Source organism: Cyprinus carpio, chromosome B22 (genome assembly GCF_018340385.1).
Source record: "Cyprinus carpio isolate SPL01 chromosome B22, ASM1834038v1, whole genome shotgun sequence".
NCBI classification, from domain to species: Eukaryota; Metazoa; Chordata; class Actinopteri; order Cypriniformes; family Cyprinidae; genus Cyprinus; species Cyprinus carpio.
In genome coordinates, this window is record NC_056618.1 from 22,556,692 (window position 1) to 22,578,870 (window position 22,179).

General features: G+C 35.8%; 2 protein-coding genes across 2 annotated transcripts in view; one reads left to right on the plus strand and one right to left on the minus strand.

Moving 5' to 3' along the window:
• LOC109051290 (inaD-like protein) overlaps nt 1-10,520 on the minus strand; it is a 114,376-nt gene extending 103,856 nt beyond the window's left edge. The window contains 6 exon segments of the mRNA XM_042749231.1: nt 4,558-4,738; nt 5,023-5,162; nt 5,316-5,489; nt 8,720-8,898; nt 8,993-9,047; nt 9,881-10,520. Coding sequence (XP_042605165.1) covers nt 4,558-4,738; nt 5,023-5,162; nt 5,316-5,489; nt 8,720-8,898; nt 8,993-9,014 — 696 coding nt within the window. The 5' untranslated portion in view covers nt 9,015-9,047; nt 9,881-10,520.
• Nucleotides 10,521-10,599: 79 nt separating this feature from the next.
• Nucleotides 10,600-20,904, plus strand: tm2d1 (TM2 domain containing 1). Its single transcript, XM_042749229.1, has 7 exons — nt 10,600-10,784; nt 11,204-11,277; nt 12,372-12,480; nt 12,581-12,672; nt 15,531-15,604; nt 18,727-18,846; nt 20,475-20,904. Exons 1-6 carry the CDS (start codon nt 10,651-10,653, stop codon nt 18,835-18,837), a joined length of 594 nt encoding a protein of 197 aa, XP_042605163.1. The 5' UTR covers nt 10,600-10,650; the 3' UTR covers nt 18,838-18,846; nt 20,475-20,904.
• The last annotated feature ends 1,275 nt before the right edge of the window (nt 20,905-22,179 follow it).

The window sequence follows — 22,179 nt, forward strand, 5'->3', positions numbered from 1 at the left end:
TAGATTTGGTAGCGAGGCAAATCAGTGGAAGTTTTTTTTTTTTTTAAGTGCAAGGTCTAGAGATGTGTTTTAAAAGCTGAATTTCTTTGAACTTGAGCGCTGTGTTTTAGAATGATGTAGGCTATTATGCGCGAGAAGCTGCTAAAGACCTGAGCCGAGAGCACAGCATCCAAGACGTCGGTAGCGCATTTACATTGAAATACAATGGAAAAGTACAGCAGTGGAATGAAAAATGCATTCTGAGTGAAGTAACCTATTAATAGCTACTTAGCAAATACAGATGGCAGAGTACTGAATAAAACAAAATCTCATAACCACCAAATTAAAAAATCTGACATCCAGGAAATAAAAATGTGAGCAGTTTTAGGCAGCAGTTTTACCACAAATATAGACAAGTGATACCACCACAACCACCAGAAATACTTAATTGTGTCTGCTTTACAATGAAACAAGCTCATTGCAACCGATTCCCTTATGTAATACATTTATTGCGACCCATTTAACAGATGCATCATTTTAAGTTAGAACAACTTGAACAGCAACAAACAATAACAATACAGTGGCGCCGGCCCTGATACATATCCAGGTCACAGAAAAAAAAAAATTAAGTCACAATAATTCACAATTGTAAATATATATCAATATAAAACATTCACGTTTCTAAATGTGTCTATTTTTTCTAACTTTTCATTAAAAATAAAAACAAATACTTTTTTAAAAATGTAACAAAATTATATTTTGAAAATTAGCAAAAATTAAACGTGGGATTTCTACAAACAAGATAAAATAGGGCTGAAAATTAAAAAATGTAAATTAAAAAAGGGGGTTAGAATTAATCATATTACATTAAAAACTAAATAAGCATTTTAATTAGCATAAATTAAATGTGTACAAATACAAGTTGTAGTTTTTGTGGTTTCTCCCCAACAAATACTACAAGTGTGTATAAATTACGTTTGACAATTGATTAAAAATTTTAAATTATTTTCAAAACTTGAGAATTAATCATTAATTGCAATTATTTGCAATACTAAATATATTAACTTCAGTACATGAATATATTTTTTTTTATTATTACATAATTATTAATTATCACAGTAAAAAAAAAAAAAAAAAAAACTTCTAATGTGTCTAAATTAGGGCTGACAATCAATTTAAAATCTTAAACGATTTACAAAACTTAAAAATTATTTGTGTTAAACTGACAACCCTGGTATACTACTAAAATTATTATTATTATTATTATTATTATTATTATTATATGGGGTAAAAATAGGTTTTGTTTCATTTAAGAACTATTTTTTTGCCCTATTGAAATTTTGGGGTGAAAAAAAAATTTTTTTTTTAGACATCACAATCATCAGTATCACATCTTGGCAAGGCCTTCTATTAACTCTATTGCCTTCTGCGTTTGCGGTGTTGAGTCATGTTTGCGATAAAATCTATTTTATTTTATAGAGCGCAACAAGCAGACACTTAATCTGACTTATAAACAAGTTCAGCGGCACTGACTACTTTGTTGACATCTGGTGACAGAGAGTTTGGCTAGGCAACAAGCAATCAAATGAAAACCAGACTTTTGCTCCATTAAACACAACTCTGAAACGGAACAGCACACAAATTAAACCGAAGTCTGGCTATGATATGCAGGACATGGTCCCGAATTAAGGATATTATACATTTCAAATCGAAAAAATAAGCATCAACAGAGGAGAAATACATAACCTTGCTTGCAATGTAAAGACCAAATCAAAACTACTGTCATTTTTCCAGCAAGAGGAACTCGATGTGTGTATTCGTCGTTAATTTGAGAGCGGTTAGGTTTCGGGAACTTAATTAAAGTAGTCAAGAGGGAAGCGTTGTGTTTATTGTTGAAGGCTTAGGTTAATGCAGTTCATCTACTGGCTGTTGGTCTTTCCAGCCTCATTTTCTTCCTCTTCCGAGTTTATTTCTTTCGGTGGTACAAAGGTCTTTCGAATGAACCTGAGAAAGTTTGCACATTTCGTTCTCCTTCTGTCTTTGGTTTAGACACGTTCAGATTATAACAATATGTTTTAAGGCCTTTATTTTCCTGAGGATCACATTATAACAATGGGAACAAAATAAATAAATATGCTCTTAGTTTAAGCTGAATTACTGTTTGTAGCTCAGGCAGGTTAAATCAAGATCCTTAAGCAATTTGTTATCATTTCTGTCACTGGATTTGATAATTTGTACATGTTTGTGTTTCTAGTCAAAAATAAAACATCAATATAAGCTAAGCTCAGTTTGTTAGGCATTAGGAAATACTGGGCTTATTAAATAAGTAATATTAAACTCGAAAACCATGTGAAAGTTTAAAAATGTGCATGAAACCTTAACAAAAGAAACTAAATTAGTTACTGCTTATACTAATAGCATGTTCCTAAGTATTTATGCTACTTTTCGGCGATATACCAGTAGACACGATTAACTGGTAGTAATGTGGAAATATAGATTTTGGACTGTTGTATCTATCGTGGTTACACGCTCTACGTGGTCATGAAAATGTATCGTTTGCACGTTTTTAAGCATTGCGGTTTAAAAACAAGGGATTTTAAGATGTTGAAACACAATCAAGAGAACTCATTTCACTACATGTGCACATGGGAGTAAGCAGTTAAGGCCTTAAGCAGTTAAATACATACGCAAGTATCCACGTTAACACACTAGTTTAGGTCTTTAGTGAAAGCAAACAGCTGAGAAAGAATACACAGGTGTAACAGTATATTGGATCCGGGCAGCTCTTAAAGTGACAGCAGTCTAATATTCCTGCTGTCTGTCATTATGCTAATCAAACAAAAAAACAGAAAATTTCTAAATGCTCTTCACTTTTGTAACTTTAATAAGAGGAAATATATTTAAAATTTACACAGTGAAGAATATGCAATGTTTTTATACATTTGATTACTTTATACAATGTATAAAGCATTTCTTATTTATTTGTTCTACTGTAGTTTTTTTTTGTCTTATTGCTTGTAATTAATTTCTTATTCTTATTTAATCACTGACTGTTTAGTTGTCTTCAGTGAGCTTGAGGTTTTTTTTTATTATTATTTAAGTTAGTATTAGTTTTTTGTGATATTGACACTGGTGACAAGAATTATGAAATTTCTATGGTATCAAAATTTTTTATATCTTAAAGACCTTTTTTAAAGCACAAAAACTGTATTGTGATATATATTGTTACCGTGAAACAAAATTACTCATATCGTGATTTTGGTCATATCGCCCACCCCATGATACTTACAGAAGCATGTTTCTGCCGCTGAATGAAAATTTAAAAAATAAATAAAAAAGGCAACAGCTACTTTACATCACAAATAAATTCAATTCAGTCAGAATTGCAAGATATAATCTCTTAACTCAAAACTTTTCGCAATTCTGAGATTTATGACAATTCTGTTTTTTGTTTCCACAATGGAATAATTTTTTTTTTTTTTAAACGTAAATGTGACTCTTTAACCTCACACTGCAGTTTTTTTCAGATTTGCAAGATACAAAATTGGGAGATAAAACTTGCAATTATGGTGAAAAAAACTAAAATTGCAGGACATAAATTCAGAATTTTTGACTTTCTTCTGACTTTGTGGCGAAAACACTTACACAACTATTAACCTAACGGATCAGTAAACCTAATATTGTTGTTTATGCTTCCTCTCGTTGTTTCAAATGTGAAAGTTGCTATTTTTTCTGAGGAACAGAAAACGCTTTGATAAAAATCAGTGATAGTCTGAAGTGATCACAGGTTGCAATTTGGTGTTCTAATCAAATATGGTTTGATGCCATGATGTTTAGTCACAGAGAACCAATGGCGTTTGATGTTACTGCCATCCAACAAGTGCCAGAGGTTCCATATTTGATTTGTAAACCATCAAGCTACAGTTTCAAAGTAGCTTCCCCAACTGCTGGAGAACTATAATGGCTCTTTTCCACTGCATGGTACGACTCAGCTCTGTTTGCGTTTCCACTGCAGATTAGTATTGCTAAAGTGGGTGGGATTATTCACATGTCATTATTTTTGCTCCGCCTCTACTGCCGTGACTCCTGAAAACTTCCTCATTCCGCGTCGCCCCATCAAGCTCTCGCTGGATCCGCTTCTCTGCTATCACTGAGAGGAATGTCTGTACTTCCTCAACAGACAACGAAAAAGCCACTTTTTGGTTGTTAAAAATGTGCGCTTGTTCAAAACAGTTGGGTTCGATCTCTGCTGGCTGTGCTGATTTAAATCTACCGGTTCTGTTGTGTTTGTTTTGCAAGTTCAGTGACGCAGATACAATTCTCTTCGGCCAATCCGTGATCAGCAGAGTTTACATGTCACGTTTTGGTTATGGTACGGTTCACTTGGAACCTCAACCGAGGTGGTACTAAAAAAAGTAACCGGTACCAGATACTGTACCCAGTGGAAAACCCCCCAAATGTGAACTGTACCAAGCTGTACCGTGCCGTAATATGCTGTGGAAAAGTGCCATAAGAGATACAAAGTCCAAGATAAACACTGTGGACAACACAATGCAGTGACATTTAAAACAGCCGTACCGTCTGAATGGGTCCAGATGTGGAGAGCCGGGGTTTGGCCGCAGTGTCTCTGGCCACCACCAGCTCCACTCGGTCTCTCTGTTGCTGGAGAAGAGCGATGGCCTGCTGCTGCGTCACGCTCTGATCCAAAGGAATCCCGTTAATCGCCAAAATCTGATCGTTCTCCTGCAATCTTCCATCCCTGGAGATAAGAAATATCATTATTATTATCCATGTGATTAATTTAGTTGTAAATAAATAAATAAATATCATACTAAAATGATATTAATATTAACATTTTAGCTTCGTAAACAAATTCATAAATAGGTACAATATATATCTGTCAACAAACATTTATTTTAAACATAAAAATTTATTCCAGTATGTCCGAACAAAGAAACTGACCTAAAACAACATGAAGATATTGGCAGAACGTGACGTGTACAGCAAAAGGGATGCATTTCTAAATAAACAGAGTGATCTCACCTGTCTGCGACACTCCCTGGTTGCACCTGTCTGACGAACACACCGTGACTGCCGACCCCCTCTGGTCTTAGGCCGACCACACTGAAACCCAGACCTCCAGACAACGGCTTCTTCAGGCTGACGAGCTCTGTCTTTCTTCCCTGAGTTAAAAAATCCAGTGAAAATTCATCATTCATACTAACTGTATAAACGACGCAAGCTGAACCAAAACATAGTAGAAACTATGTTCAATATTTGACACGTTAAATAAAACAATGTTTATCCAAAGGAAAACGACATAAAATACATCCCACCTTTGCCGCTGCATGTATCCATCTCTGAAGCTGCTCAGAAGAAGCGTTAGTTGAAGCTGTACCATTGGACACCACGGATCCCAGGCTGCTGGACGGACGACTCGCACTGACGATCAGCTGACCCTTCCTGGAGAAACTGAACTCGGTGCGTGTGTCCGGAGGCAAGCTGTTTAACTACAAAGCAGAGAGGACAAAGTCAATTCTAAAGCAATACAGAAAATAAAATATAACACTAATAATAGTCTTTATTATTACTACAACTATAAATATGATTGGTTAATTATAAAAACTGAATGGATATGTTAGACCAAATAACTAATTGTTTCATTTTCAATATTTAGACAAACATAAATTGTGCCTACTTGTGAATTAGTTTGATATATAGGCCTAATAACACTACAAATATAATAAAAACAACAACAATAACGCCTATTTATAAATTAGTTTGAAATGCATTTTCATAATAATAATAATAATTTAATGCATGAGTTGGATACTTAAATGTTTCAAATCTGTTTAGACAAATAAACTGTTGAAAAAAATAATAATTATAACAAATTACAAATTTGTTAGAAGTACATTTTAAAGGGGTCATATGATGCGATTTCATGTTTTCCTTTCTCTTTGGAGTGCTACAAGCTGTTTGTGAATAGATAAGATCCCTAAAGTTGCAAAGATTAAAGTCTCAAACCCAAAGAGATATTCTTTATAAAAGTTAAGACTTGTCCACGCCCTCCTAAAACGCCTTGTTTAAACACGCCGCCAAAATGTTCATGCAAAGAAATAAGGCGTAACTTTGATTCTCGCTATAGTATTGTTGCTGCCGCACCCACCATGTCATAGAGACGCTGTGTGTGTAGTTGCGAAAGCGAAACTACTTTGTTTGGCCTTTTTAAAAAAATGACACAACTAAAAATCAGTGGTTAAGTTAGATCAGCAATAAACAAATAAACTGTTTATCAACCCTTAATAATAATAATAATAATAACAACAATGCATGAGTTGGATACTTAAATGTTTCAAATTTGTTTAGACAAATATAAATAGTTTAATTAATTACAAATTTGATATAAATTATTATAATAAATTTATAATTAAAATAAATACTATTATTATTACTATTATTATAACAATAACAACACAAACAACAACAATAAAGATTTACAAATGTGTTTGAAAAACGTTTTAATAATAATTATAATTATTATTATTATTGTTGTTGTTGTTATTAGATGAGTTGGACTAAATGCTTCAATGTTTCAAATTAGATATAGACAAATATAAATTGTGCCTATTCACAAATTTGTTTCACAATAAGCTCTTTAACTATGCAGTGGAGAGGCCCTGATAGATACATAAATAAAGCATATGAATCAAGCATTATCGTTCAAATAGCTTGTCCAAATAATTACCACATATTGCCAAGATACTCGAATGTTTAAGTTAGATATACAGACAAATATAAATTGTGCCCATTTACGAATTTGTATTAAAAAACCTGACCGATGCAAGTATACAAATAAATAAACAAATAAACTGTTTATCAACCCTTAACTCGTTCAGCTTGTCCAAATAATTTGGGATAAACCATGTGCTGTAAATCTAAAAGATAAAACAGCCCACAGAGGAACAGCCATGTCCTACAGGCAGAGGAAAGGAAGGAAAAAATCAATACATTCCTCTGCAGTATTCGCTAGTCCCCAGCAGGTAATGCATTAATGACCTTTAGACTCTTACTGTGGGAACTTATCAGTCTTGTGCTTATTTAGTCCGGGCTGACAGAGCAGGTTCCAGCCTGTTTCATCGATACATCTCCGACAAGGCAGTTACTCAAACTCAGACAGCAGATATTAAGGCTTGATAGAAACTCCGGCTGTTGCCCGCCTCGACATTCTTGATAGGTTTTTCACCTGACGCATTCATAGGCGCACGTCTGACCTTCCCAGCACTTAGAATATGAAGGCGAGCTTCCGTTATTGCCATTATCTTAATTTGGTGTGCGGATTGTTTATTGTAAAGAGGTTTCTTGTGTCAATAAAACTCAGACTGAATACAAATAGGGATGAGGCTCTTTCAGCATCGAGAGTGTGTGGATAAGAAATAAACGCTCATTTGCCTGCATACTGGGATGAGATGCAAACAAACAAGTTCATTTTTTAAGTTATTTGGGTTTAAATAAATGATGTGGTTTCTATGCTGATCTGGCATTATGAATAGCAGATTCTTGGTAGATTGGAGATTCTTTACCATTTGAATGCACTGAAACATAAATAGTGGATTTAACTTTCAACATCAATGACATTTACAAAAAACCTACCATTATATGATCATTAGTTAATTAAAAAGGCTAGCAGTGAAAAAAACGTATCCTTGTGTATATTATACATTTGTTTTTGTGTACAGTTGTAGTAACAACTACCCAGAACACCCACGAAACAACTCAGAACTCTTCTGAAACCACGAAACACCCTAGCAATATTGCATCAAGTATTTCCAATGCAACAATCACTTTTTTTGTCACCACTTTGGAAAGTACCAATGTCAATCAACATTGTTTATGTTCAGCATGCGCGTGCTGTCTACTGAACGTAAACGACGCTGATTATAGTGATTACGTTCTGGGGTACTCTCCAAAATGGCAGAAGACGGTAAACTGGGGGAGAAGAACTTCTGAATAAATTACGTTATTATTGTTTTTTTTGTGTGCAAAAAAGAGTATTCTTGTAGCTTCGTAAAATTAGGGTTGAACCCCTGATGTCACATGGACTGTTTTACCGATGTCCTTGCTACGTTTTCCGTGCGTTGATTTCTGTGGTAATATCATTGCTGTCTATGGAGGATCAGAAAGCTCTCGGATTTCATCAAAAATATCTTAATTTGTGTTCTGAAGATGAACGAAGGTCTTAGGGGTGTGGAACCACATGATGAATACTAATAAACAACACAATTTACATAACCAAATCAAACAACACAACTTCTTTTTTAAAATTGATAGTAATAAGAAATGTTTCTTGAGCAGCTAATCAGCATATTAGAATGACTTCTGAAGGAGCATGTGACACTGAAGACTGGAGTACTGATGCTGACAATTCAGCTTTTTTAACATTTTTAAAATATATTTTAAAATATATTCAAACAGAAACCAGTTCTTTTGAATTGTAATAATATTTCACAAATATTACTGACTTTACTGTATTTTAATCAAATAAATGCAGCCTTGGTGAGCATAAGAGACTTCTTTTTTAACCCTAAAATTTTGAACGGTATAGTGCATTAATTATAATATAAATATATATAATATAAAAATTAATTTAATTTCAAAGCTCACAGTAAGTCTGCCTTTACAGGTTTATGTGTTATCACTAATAAGTATATATATATATCTACTTCAGAGGAAGTCTCACCTGGTCTTTAAGCTGTTTGACGGAGTGCTGCAGGGTGAGGATGTGGCCGAACAGAGGGCTCTGCAGGGCTTCCTTCAGCGTGCCGAGCCTGTCGCTGTGGGTCCACTCTTCCCTCTGCACGAGCTTGGACTGAAGTCTTTCCAAGGCCTGGAGCACCTGCTGCCGCTCGGAAGCAGACACTGAGAACACACACAATCCAGATATTAGCCATGCAAAGACGGATTAAAGGCATAGTATGCTTGCTTAGATGAAAATCACAAAAACGAGTGACACCTGTCGGTACGTTCTCATGCATTGTCCTTATCTTGAAGATTCAGTGCAGACTGACCTGTGAAAGTACAAGGAAATAGATATTTGAACACTTTCGAACTTCAGTTTGATTTTTAGAATTGATTAGTCAAAGACAAGTTACTAGTATTCATTTAATTGGGCTTTTTAAAATAATTAGATGGAAAATGTACATTAAAATTGTTCTTTTTGAGAGTAATTTCCATTAAAAATATTACAGAAATTGCAAAAATACTGTTTTTTATTATTACTACTATTATTATTATTTAATGGATGTTTTATTTTTAAAGAAGTGTCTTATGCTCATCGAGGTGCATCTACTCTATTTGATCAAAAAAATAAAAAATAAACTAATTTTGTGAAGAAAAAAAAAGTATTGCAATTTAAAGACAGTTTTCTATTATAATATACTTTAAAATATAATTTATTCCTGTGAAGCAAATCTGGATCTGTGATACTTTTTTTTTTCAGGATTCTTTGCTAAATAGAAAGTTAAAAAGAACAGTCTTTATTCAAAATAGAAATTGTGTGTTACAATATACACTGCTATTAAAAAGTTTGGGGTCAGTAAATTTTTTCTTTCTTTATTGCCTTTAAATAAATTAATACTTTTATTCAGTGATTATGTGTGAAATGGATAAAATGTGATAGTAAAGAGTTACATTTCTCCTAAAGATGGTTTAAATTAATGCTGAAATCCTGCTTTCATTTTCATATAATCAAACAGAAATTAACTTAAGTCTCAAGTATCGACTTCTTTAACCTGTAACCATATCTTACCAAAGATCTTTTGGTAGTTTCTGTTCACGTAAGCAGCCAACTAAAAAGAAAAGTGAAAAAAACTAGAAAACTGAGAGTATCTACCTTACTTACCTAAAATATTTATGTCCATACACTTGGTCTTGAGGTTAAATCAAAACTTGTAATCCCTCATAAATCCCAATCCAGCATTTCAAGACTTGTTTTGGGGTGAGACTGAGTCCTGTTTTGTCTGTTTACACCTGTGCGAGCCTCACCTGGAACCAGGAAGTGATCGTTCACGTTTCGGCGAACTTTATTTTAGTTTAAACGCAAAGAAACCATTACGCAACTGAAGAACGAAGAGGTGTTTCTATTACTACTCTTTAAATAAAGCATTATTTATAGAATGTCATAGAATATAAATGATATAAACGCAAACAAACAGGTGCATACGCGTAAAATACCGAGTCACCATTGAAATCAGCGCTCTTAAAACTTACTGACAGTCTAAATAAGACATTAAAGAATCATTTCATCAATCGAAACGTGCTTTGTTTTCAAATATCAACAATAAACCATAACTTTGAGACTGAAAGAATGAAAACAGAACCTCATTCACAAACGTGCTGCTGCTTCTCAATACAAACGCTATTATGTGACACAAGCTAGCGCAGTTAGCCGGTTATAAAGTTGATTATCAGCACCGAACACCGCGAATAAGTTGAACCGACACTTGGTTTTAAGTGCAAACTTTCTCTAACCAAACAATCTGGCTTTATTGAGTATATGCATCAAGTTAAAGGCGACAAATAACAGAATTACGAGAGACTTACATGCTATGTGTGCGGCGAATCTAGTGCACTGTGTCTTTAAGAGCTCCGGCAGTCACGTGACAGTTCAACATGGCGTCGCGCTGGAGGAGTTTGTTGCGCTTTCGGCCAACAACACGACCGCTGATCATCTTCACCTTCTGCCTGACTGTCATCCACAGCCTGGGGGACGATGTGGACAGCTGTGATAAACTGCGACTGGGGCAATATCCTTTCAAAATCGCCTAAATATATTGGGATCGTTTAAATAGTAGCCGGCTAGCTAGCATTGCCACTGTTACTGGTTCTTGTTTTTAATATAAATGTACTGATTTAACTAACAAATAATTATTTTACATAATTACAGTACAATTATTAGGTGTTGTGTTCTAGAATTGTGATTCAGTCTTGTATGGAGTGATGCAGAAAGCTATACATTGCACAACATTAGATTAGGTTTAGACCTGTTTGAACATTTCAGGTGTTTGTTTTGTTTTTTTACATAAATGTACAATTGATTACATTTCGATGTTTATAAGTGTCAAGCTGATTGTCTTGTCATTCATCCATCACTAGTGGAAATCTGTATCAGTTAATGTTGCTTTATGATATAAGTGCCGCTTGATTTCTCCTTGACAGTGCTCAGGTATGTATGTAAAGAACCCAAAATAGATGATGCAACTCAAGAACCAGAAAACTGCAAGGACCGGTTGGCTTGGGGTGGGTCGGCTGTGTACATTTGTTTCACGATTTAAAATGCTGCTATTGTAGAGTGTAAATATATATTACAATTCTAATACAACTATATAAATTAATATATAATTGATAATAAATAGTTTCATTTTTTATTATATGATAATGTAATACATTTATATAAATATATTTATTTTATGTATAATTTTTTTATAATTTCACACTTTAACTTTAATAATATAATCATTTAATACAATATTATATAAAATATACTATTTTATGTATTTTTATTTATGTATTTCTATTCATTCATATAATTATATTATTTAACATTATTAAGTGTAGTGTGTACATTTATATAATGTAAATAATATATAATGCATAATGAAAAATTATATAAATTACTATAATTATATTGTAATAGTGTGTGTATGTGTGTGTGTATATTATTTATATATATATATATATATATATATATATATATATATATATATATATATATATATATATATATATATATATAAATCAATATAGTGTGTAAAATAAATAATTTTATACATATTACAATTTTAATATAACTATTTAAAGTAATTTATGTGTAATATGAAATATTATATTTATAATTTATTTTAAATATATTATACATTTATATTAAATGTCATACACTTGTTATGAATAATAATTCTTTTTTACTTTTATATTTATTATGAAATGTAATATTTTATGTATTATATATAACATTGTATATAACATTAATATAATTATGAACTATAATCATATTTTAGACTATAATGTAATAATTGTGTTATAATGTTATGTTTTATAATGTTTTATTAATTTTAAATTGTTATATACAATATTTTAAATAACACTTTGAATATTTTTTGTGATAACATTATTTTTATTTATTATAAGAATCATATTAATATGACTTTTTTTTTTCTCTCTACACTTTTATTATTTTATTTGTATTTTTTTTTTAATATTAACATTTCTGTATATTTCAGTTTTATTTATGTTTCATAAAAATATAGGTCTATAATGGCAGAATATGGTTGATTCTAGCTACATGTCACTACATGATTATTAAATCAGGAGTCTAAGGCTGTGTTTCATTGCAGTGGAATGTCTACCTGCTCCAAACATCAGCTGTCGGCTGTCAAATGGAACGCAGTTCAAATTCAGCGGTGAAGAGGTTGGGTTTAACAAAAGCATCCAATGTAGAAATGTGTAAGTCAAACTTACTCTGCATTTGAGTACAGATTATTCGTATTTGCGAATAATCTGTAAATATATTTGAATAACACGGATGTGCTTTGTTTTACATTAGGAGTGGTTACTCATACAAAGTAGCTGTTGCCCTCTCACTCTTCCTGGGATGGATTGGGGCGGATCGGTTCTACTTGGGATATCCAGCCTTGGGTAAGACAGTACTACTTGACTTTTATTGTTGGTCTTTTGGTCCATTCTTTATAGACACTGTGAGATTTAATGATAGGAAACTGCAATCTGCAAATGTTGCAAACCAGATTCGAACATGTTTAAATGTGTAGGCCATGGATCCAACGATGCATTTTTCCCTCTCTGGCTGCGTGCCGTAGCCCGAAATCCCCTCTTTCTGGCACCCATTTACCCATCAATGACTCATGAAAATATCTCATGCTTGTGCTGCGCTGAAGCACAGGGGACCTTTAGAACAGACAGAATCAGTCCTGGATTTTCTGCTGTTGACATCATCTCTTGTTTCCTTTCCAAGGACACACCTTTTCACCAGATGTTCTCAGAATAAGAATCACATTTCTCTTGCACTTGTTGATTTGAAAAGGCAGATATGGATATTTCAACACTGACATGGAAATTTGATCTGATGCCGATAATTATTATGGATATATTCTGATAATTATTATGATTATGATATAACAGTAACCAATATAATTGTAGATTGGTGTTTTTTTCTTAATGCCCCAATACTGGTAACAAAATCTAGAGAGCAGGGTGGCATATATAATCTCAATTATTATTTTATTTTGCAGTTTAACAATAGAAAAAAAAAAAAGTAGTATGTAAAATTACAGACTTTAAGGAAGCACTTATTTTACAAAATTCACTAAAACAATCTGTTATTTAAGGATTATTTATATACTGTACTATTTTATTTTATTTTAATTTTATATAAGCTTTTATATTTTCAGTATATTTATATTAACTTAATTTTTTAAATTTTTTGTGTTTTTGTTATTTTATTAGTTTTTTTTATTCTAAATTAATTTAATTTTTAGGTTTAGTTTTATTTCAGCTAGTAATTATAGTACTTAATCAGTTATTTGCCAAGGCAGCATTTCTATACTAAACTTTTTGTTTAGTTTACGTTTTTCATTTAATATTTTGTTTTATTTCAGCTTTATTTGAATTAACAATTTTTTTCTTAATAGTTTTAGTTAATAATTACAACACTGAACTAATTTTTGTATTTTTATCTTTTACTACAATGCAATAAATAATTACCATATTATATTAGTGAGAATCAGCTTAGGGAATAATGTGAATTATAGAAAAATAAAAAAGTGTAACTTAAGAACTAAAACATCCATAAATTAGGGGGATTTTCAGGGGAAAATGTGTTTAATTGTAATAAAAAAACATGCCTAAAAAAGAGAGACATTGTCAGCAATATAAAATGTAAAGAAAAATGCTCTTATTAAACATTTAAATAGACAGTTGACCAGGAGCCTGTTTCATAAACAAGTTTACCAAATAAACCAGGTTTATTTCAGTTAGTCTGATTCATTGTCAGTTGATTTGGTTCAAAAGAAGTCAGAATAACGGAAATAAGCCTGGCTTATTTGATAACCTAGTTTTATGAAACAGGCCCCTGGTCATGTTTTAAACAGGTTTTGTGGGAGTCCCTCCATCAGCCATGGATTTAAAGTCAAAAAAAAAACTTTGATTAAAGGCCCCGGTTATTAACATGTTTTTCTGGTCTTTCCGTTAGTTCGAAGAACTCTAGACCTTCCCCTTTGACAATGATATTAACAATCCCCACCAGATCCACGCCTGTTTTGAAAATAAACCCCTGAGAGAAATCACAGTGCACAATGATGTCATGAAACTGTTTTGTAGAGCTTTTAAGAAAAGGTACATGCTGTTCACACATGAGGCCAAGAGTATCAGTCCTCACAGAGCTGTAGATCACGCGCTGTTTATAGAACATGTGAGAAACCCCTTCGATGAACACCTTGCTCTTTTTTGGCACCAGCTGTTTTAACAAAACGAATCAGCGTGCGACAACTAATTAACTAAAACAGTTCTCTCCTTTACCATCAGATCTCATGGTGTTCGTCTATCCCATAGTGCAATTATTGTCATCGCATGCAGATGAGTTCAAGCCGTACATCTAAATCCCAAGGCGGGATACAGCGGGAAGCTCCGTCTTTCTGCCTCTCTCCACGGTTAAAGGACTTCCTGATCAATTAAGCACCTGCTTTAGGACAAAAGGGCCTGGGCGTTTGAAGGTCCCCCTTGTTCCCGGCTTCTTTGTGAAAGGCAGGCTCACACCACGCTGGAGTCAGTTGTATAGACGTGTTCATTGAGAGCGTAATGGCCCAGCAGCTCTGAGGTCAGTCCAGACCAGGTGTGACTCAAAGGAAGGCCTGGACTTGTTGAGAAGACATTCTGCAGGTGGCTTTTTTGATATCCGTCCTGGAATCAACATGGCTAAACCCCTCAATGACCAATTATAAGAAATATTAAAGATGATTAGCAGCAATTATGTTTGAATCGCAAGATGGAAGGGGGTTTTTAATTGACTGCAGATCTCATGGGCTCCTGATGGTGTTTTCAAATGGACATCCAAAGTAGGCCTACTTAAATTTAAACCGAAATAGTTTATTTTGTGGCAATTATGCGTGGATATTATAAACCTTAACTTGGCTCATGAATATTAATTGAGTGACATACCATCCTACCTAAGTCTTAAATGCACAGAATCTTCTAAATTCTTCACACGGAAAGAAGCCAGTTGTATACGAATTTGGCTGACACTTGTAATTTGACCTTACAACCTTGCACAGTGGGTTGAAAACTTCAACAGCAGTCTGCACTACTGCAAGCATGAAAAAAAAAACACAACGAATAGCTTTGCCTTCAAAATTGTTTTTCTTTGTGGTCATACAGAGAAGCCAGAGAGAAAGTGTTTTTGGACACAAACTGGTTATTGATGGGAGGCTTTTAGTACAGTATGTTCTTGGTTAACATGTGGATCACTTTTTGTTTGTTTTCAGGCCTACTGAAATTCTGCACTGTGGGATTCTGTGGAATTGGAAGCTTAGTGGACTTCATGTTGATATCCATGCAGGTAAGGCTTTTGACCCATTTATTGATGCATGCATTTCCTTTTGCTTTATTCTTTCATGTTTGATCCATTTTATTCTTTTATTTTGGTTACTGATGCCTAACGTATTAGTTATTCAGATTTTTGTATTTGTTTTGTTTTATGCCGCACGTTTTCTTTCCGATTGCCTGTAATTGTGTCGCTTCACATTGTATTTTGCTTTCACCAAGGTATATTTGAAAGTATATTTGATTTTGGAAATGTTCTTTTTTATTTTATTTGGTTACATATTATATTCATTTATTATTTAGGAATTATTTTATATTTATTTAAAAAAAAAAAAATTTTTAAGGAAAAATATTGTAAGATTTATTGCATAATACCATACAAAACACATTTTATTTATAAAGTAACTATATATATTTTTTAGAATTGTATAACTATGTTTTAATATTCCTTATTACGATTATCTACCAATACTGAGATTTTGGGTGTTTAACGGACGTATAAATAATGTCACAATGGTGGGGGGGTGATAGGATAGTGATAGGATAGTGGAGATAAACAGGAAGCAAGTGGAAGATAGAAGGATGGGATCGGGAAAAGTCCACGAGGCGGGATTCGAACTTGGGACACCCGAATCGCAATTGCTCGCAATTCTCCCTCTTAACTATTAACTACGCCTTTTCCCTCAAACCTCTGATTTGCTTCTTATTAATAGTTATTAAGGAGGATTAAGATATTTAAAATATGGTCATGTAGACTAAGGCATTAATATATGCTTTATTAGTACTAATAAACAGCCAATATGCTTGTAATATGCATGCTAGTAAGCAACTAGTTAATAGTGAGAATTGGTCCCTCAACTAAAGTGTTACCTTATTAATAGCATTCATTTACATTTATATTATTTTTATTTATTTAAATTTTACAGTGAAATATGATTCAAACGAATCCTGCAAATGTGTGATTCATGAGCTATCACCATTGTGCCATTTGATCAAGACCTTTAATAAATATACTGTAAGTCACTTTGGTTAAAAGCGGGTGCTAAATGACTACTAGATTACATTTAACATATTAGGGCAGTAACCAGGGGAGGCTCTCTACCCACAATCCCCTAAATGAGCTGCAAACACAGAGACTCAGCACTGACTTGTACTTGAATGCTTGTGTTTGTATTCAGTGGCACCTGTGTCTCTCCTCCTGTGCCTCCAGCACTGTGAAAGGAGCTAATGAGAGCGTGGTTTGTTTTCGCCTCCTCCTCCTCCTGTCCCAAGTCGCACGCTCCCACAGGACTCCCCTAACCCCTATTAAAGGCCCCCACCCTACACCTGACAAAAAAAAAGCCACTCCATTTGTCATCTTGTTAGGCCTAACCTCACCCACTCCACTCTCATTAGGCCTCACGGATCTGAATGAAGCTATACATGGGAGACGTTTGCTCACCGCTGCCATTTCCACACATCACTGATGACAGATATTTATGGAAAGCTCTTATGTGTGTTGAAGGATGGCTCCAGGAATAATTATTACACATACTTTAGAAATCCACCGACTGCTGTGTCATATGTTGGAAATGTTTGCATCCCCCGCTGCTATTGAAAACAAACATTTTTTTGAGATTTGCTCAGATGTGTCTGAGCTACTGAACGCTAAGGGAACAATGAGCTGATGTCTTACAACATGTTTTAGCATGTTGGGAAAGATCAGGACAGGACAGTTACGATAGCTTAGATGTCATTCTTCTCAAGAATCATACGTCATTATTAAGCTCTAGCCTTTCAATCACTTTCAAAATTACTGACTTCCATAAACATTGTGTGCCTCAAATCCTCTGTACCTGGTTTGATTATGCATAGTTGCCTGCAGCACAATACCTGTCCATTCATTGACAATTTCACGCTCCTGCCAGTTTATCATCACTCCTTCAGTCGTTTTGTGTTCCTCCTCGGAAAAACCCGCTCCTTCTAGCCGCAGTGGATAAATAAAGCAAGCCTTTATTTTTTTAAATGGCCGTGGCGGCTTTGATTAACAGGGCCACTGCAGTGTTTATTGTTCTCTTAATGTCTTATTGAAGACCCTGGGAGAGCTGTGCTTTTAAGAAGTGCCTCTGGCAGCCAAAGCTGTCACGTGCTAACATTCTCAATTAGCTGTCGACTGTCGGGCCTCTTCGTTTTTAAATTGTGACACTTTTGATAAAGAGTATCCCCTTCCCTCAGGACCCCATTTGCACACATCGCTCCTCTCTAAAACCCCATATTTTATACACTTAACTACCTTCGCTAAGAGCCACGTCGTCTGGGAAATGCATCTTTGAGAACTAATGAATAAACACCTGGGACATGTTACTGTTATTTATATTCATCAATATTCCCTCCCGCCAGTCGCACCACGTTTTGGCCTTTTGAAAGTAATGATGCAAGATTAATGGCGCCGCAAAACTATAGGTTTGAGAGTGGAGGCATCGAGTGAGTTTGATGGATCGAATGTTAATGGTATGAGAGAACATGAAACTCTAGTTGACCACCACACCAATCTAGACAACTCTCAGCCGATACCATTGCGAGAGGAAATAGCTTGTATTGGGCTGCTGCCAGACGAACGCTAATCTCGCTATGGTAGAACACAGTGTCTGTGTTTGGTGGGCGCCTTTCTCCCTCTACCAGATGTGTGTTCTCATTATCATCCCGTCCCAAAGCGGAGCGGAGCAGAGCCGGCAGGGCCAGGTGTTGGGCACGTATGCCTGCAGGAAGCCATTACACTGTCTTTGTGCGTCAGTCAGTAGTAGTAGCTGATCTCAGAACTGGCACAGACCCCAGTTTGGGCTCTAGGCTCATTGCTGAAGCTCTGATCTGGGGACTGTCCTTCGGGACACTCCTCCTCACCAGGACTCCAAAAGCAACCTCAATTACAACACTGCCTGGGGTTAAACTTAAATTGCCTCCAATTCGGCATTACTGTCTTATAATTCAATTGTACGTGCATGAGCCATCTGAGGAGGACGATAGACCCTACCAGCCCACCTGGTATTCATCTTTGTGTAATGTGGAATCATGTAATTGTCTGGTGAAAGATTACATTGTTATGTAGGTCTCCCTACGCTGCTCTGACATTTGAGACTCATTCTGTTTGCTCTGGTGTAGATCGTGGGTCCATCAGATGGGTCGGATTACATTGTTGACTACTACGGGGCACGCCTCACCCGTCTTTCCATAACAAACGAGACCTACAGAAGAACGCAGCTCTCTCCATGAAGACACCAGGTGAGGATCTCTTTGTCAAAGCAGTGAAAACTTAATACAAGGTTGGATGGGATAGTTGTGAACCCTGTCACACAAAACCAGCAGTGTTGAGAGAGCAAGACGAGGGACGTATTGGTAAGTGGCATATTTTGAAAGTCCTTCAAAGGTTTCTCAATAATGTGCTGAGTCAAGGTCAGTGGTGCTCTCGAGTGACCTCCTGGGGTATCAAAGCAAACTGGCAGACCAAGGACACCTTCCGCTGTGCTCTAAGCCCCCGTCCACCGCCCCTCACTCTTCTGTTCCCCAGAAGGGGCTCCCTGCTCTGGGGAGAGAGAGCGATTAAATGTCAGACGTGCCGAGAGGACATGGGGAAAACACGGCGGGGTCGTGAGATTGCACTTATTATGGCTGGCACCAGGGTTGCATCTGTTAAATTTTGTCCTGGTACTACACACACATACTCTTGCAGACATCCAAAAGTATCCTAAAGAAAATAGTGGCCGCATTCTAGACGATTCCTTATATCTGTGTCTGTACACTATCAGTTTCAGTTTCCTGCCAGTTTGGCTCTCTGGTTAACATTTGCTGCTGCAGTGGTAATGGCAGTGACAGGGGTGTTATGCGGAATGGGACCCATGTGGAGACCATTACTTGCTCTCCCGTGTTTCCATTGTTTCAGCATAAGCCTCCAAAGAGACAAGGTCTCCATCCGTGATCCACTCAGCCACATTCACCACATCTCCTTGTCTATTTGCCCCTCTTTTCTTCTATCTCTCTCTTGCTTTCACCCAAAAATTGCTAGGAAAGTTTCACGAAGCAAGTCTAGTCTGAAAACAGGCATTTTTGGTAGAGAATTGTGTCAGAAACTAAGACCAAGACTAGGTTTATCTGTAGGCGAACACCTCAAACCATAATCCTTGCTATTTCCTTGAAGCCTGATACAGAGTAGTTGATCTAACATTAGATCTAGTGCTATTTCAAGACAATCAGCCCATATTTAGAAGATCCCAAGGTAGATCTAGATAAGGTACCCCAGATATAGATGATCCACACCTAGATCTAAACCAAACAACCCAAATTTAGATGATTTACACCTTTAGACAAAGCAACCTGTGTGTCAAATGGTCCAGTCCTTGGATATAAAAAGTGCAAAAATTGTATCCTAAGGGTTCAGTACCTTACAGAACCATTAAAGTACATTGCCTACCCCTAGAAGGTGTATTACTACCATTAAACTTTCATGGGTAAATAAGGTTCAAAGATGTCCCTTTGGGGGTTCTTCCCCAGCAACAAGCTATTGTACCCCTGAAAGTACAGTATATTTACCTTTTACTTTTTCTGTCAATGTACAGGGCATGAAATCCTCTGATAAATGTCCTACAACCAACTTAATCCTCCTTCTGTTTTTCTCTGTTTCATCCTTATAAATAGGTTTCTCATGCTTACATCAGCTCTGGAATGAATCCAGAAACGCAAGTGATGTTCTTTCTTATGTATAGGAAAAATGACACTGATCCATTTTCAGCATTGGAATCGTTCCCTGCCACATGTGTCTTCTCCAGTGTGGGAAGAGACTGATGTATCTTCTGCTTGTGTTATCCTGGACCTGCTCCCAAACAGAAATAACTCTTTCCATTCTGCCATTTCAGGTGGATCCCAATGAGATGACCCATCTCATGTACAGCATCGTGTTATGTAAATTCCATCTTTTCTTTGGACATGCCTTTGCCATTTCCAAACACAAAGTCACATGGATGTGCCAAACTACGCTCTGGGAAAGACTAGCCCATGTCTGGAGTTGCAAACATGGCTCATGTATGTGCTAAGCTTGCATTGTCCCACCGCTCCAAGTTCTGCTAGGATCCTTGTATAGCTGTTTTTTCCACTGGACCGCTCATGTCCTCTATCACTCTCTCTACATCTCTCCATCAATCAGTCTCTTCCTTTGAGTCATGCTGGTGAAATGTTATCCATCTTTTTTTTTTCTCCTTCCTGTCCTCACTAGCTTCACATTGTTGGACATTGTGTGATGTTTTGATGTTATTTAAAAACTGTAAATAAAGTTTTATTATCATTTTCTGTGCGGTTTTGTATTTTGCATTGTTAGTAAAACAATACGCAACTAATCGGTTTCCATATTGGTGCTGATCAGTATTATCAGATGTTGATTTTTGTTGTTGACCTGTATTAGCTTATATTAAGAAGGTAATTTTTTTTTAACATCAGCCATCATATAATAACATCTGGTATCGGTCAAAATAATCTCTAATTGTAAGATATTGTATAATATTGGGTTGTTATACACTTCAGGTGTCTAGTAAAAGTGGTCATCGTAATCCCCTCTGATCTTCAAACGGTCTGTGTCAGACCAATGTCAAGTGCTCCTTCAATTTTACTTGAGTGTGTCTGCTTGTCACATCGCCATTAATACAGACTCCTGTAGAGGCTCTTCATCACACTGAAGTGATGGCGGAGCAAGCCCGACTACGCCAATGTGTGTGCGTTTACGTGCGTACGAGCATGCTTCCTTATGAACTGCAGTGTCCTTGCTTCAACACGTAGGACTCTGCTTGGATATGTAAAAACAGATTTAGCACATTCCCCAGCGTCTGTGATGACGAGTGACCAGTGCTGCTTTGGGACTCTGCCCAAACTCTCCAGAGCCTGCTTTAGGCATCTCTATAAATCTCCATGAAACAATAGTTTGGACAGCGAGGATTCGCACAGTTTTAAGATGTTCAGTTGCTTTGAAAAGCAACCGCATGGTTCAATTTGAAGCATCATTCATGTGAGTTAGGCCCTGAAGTTTGCTACTTAGGATTAGGGATTTGAAAACCCTTAACTGTAAGTATGAGCAATAATAACAATGCACCGCTAAGAGTTTGAATGGGTTCAGATTAAGTATATAATGTCACGCAGCTGTCAGAGTTGTTAAATGTCTCCTTAAAAATGGAGAACAAGATAACTTTGATCTTTTAATATAAAAGAAAAAAGTGATTCATGTGCAAAATGTTTTCCTAACCCCCTCCGTCCCTTTCTTGTACCTCTTTTCTCCTACTCTCTCGAGCTCTTTTCTTGTTCCCCAGCAGTGCAGGGCTTATCAATAGACCAGCCGGATAAGAGACTAGAGATTTATAGTGCACTTCCCACAAGAGAGAGCAGCAGCTCTGGCAGCAGCAGCTCTGGGACTGCACCCTCCATCAGTGCGGAGGAGGCCATTCCTCATCCGGCCCTGGTGTTTTATAGGTGCAACCTCTCCCGCTCTTGGGCCCTTTGAGATGGAGAAAAATTAAGAGGAGGAAACAGCTCGGAGGAGGCGTGGGGTGCTCCCTTTCTTCTACCCGTCCAAAAACA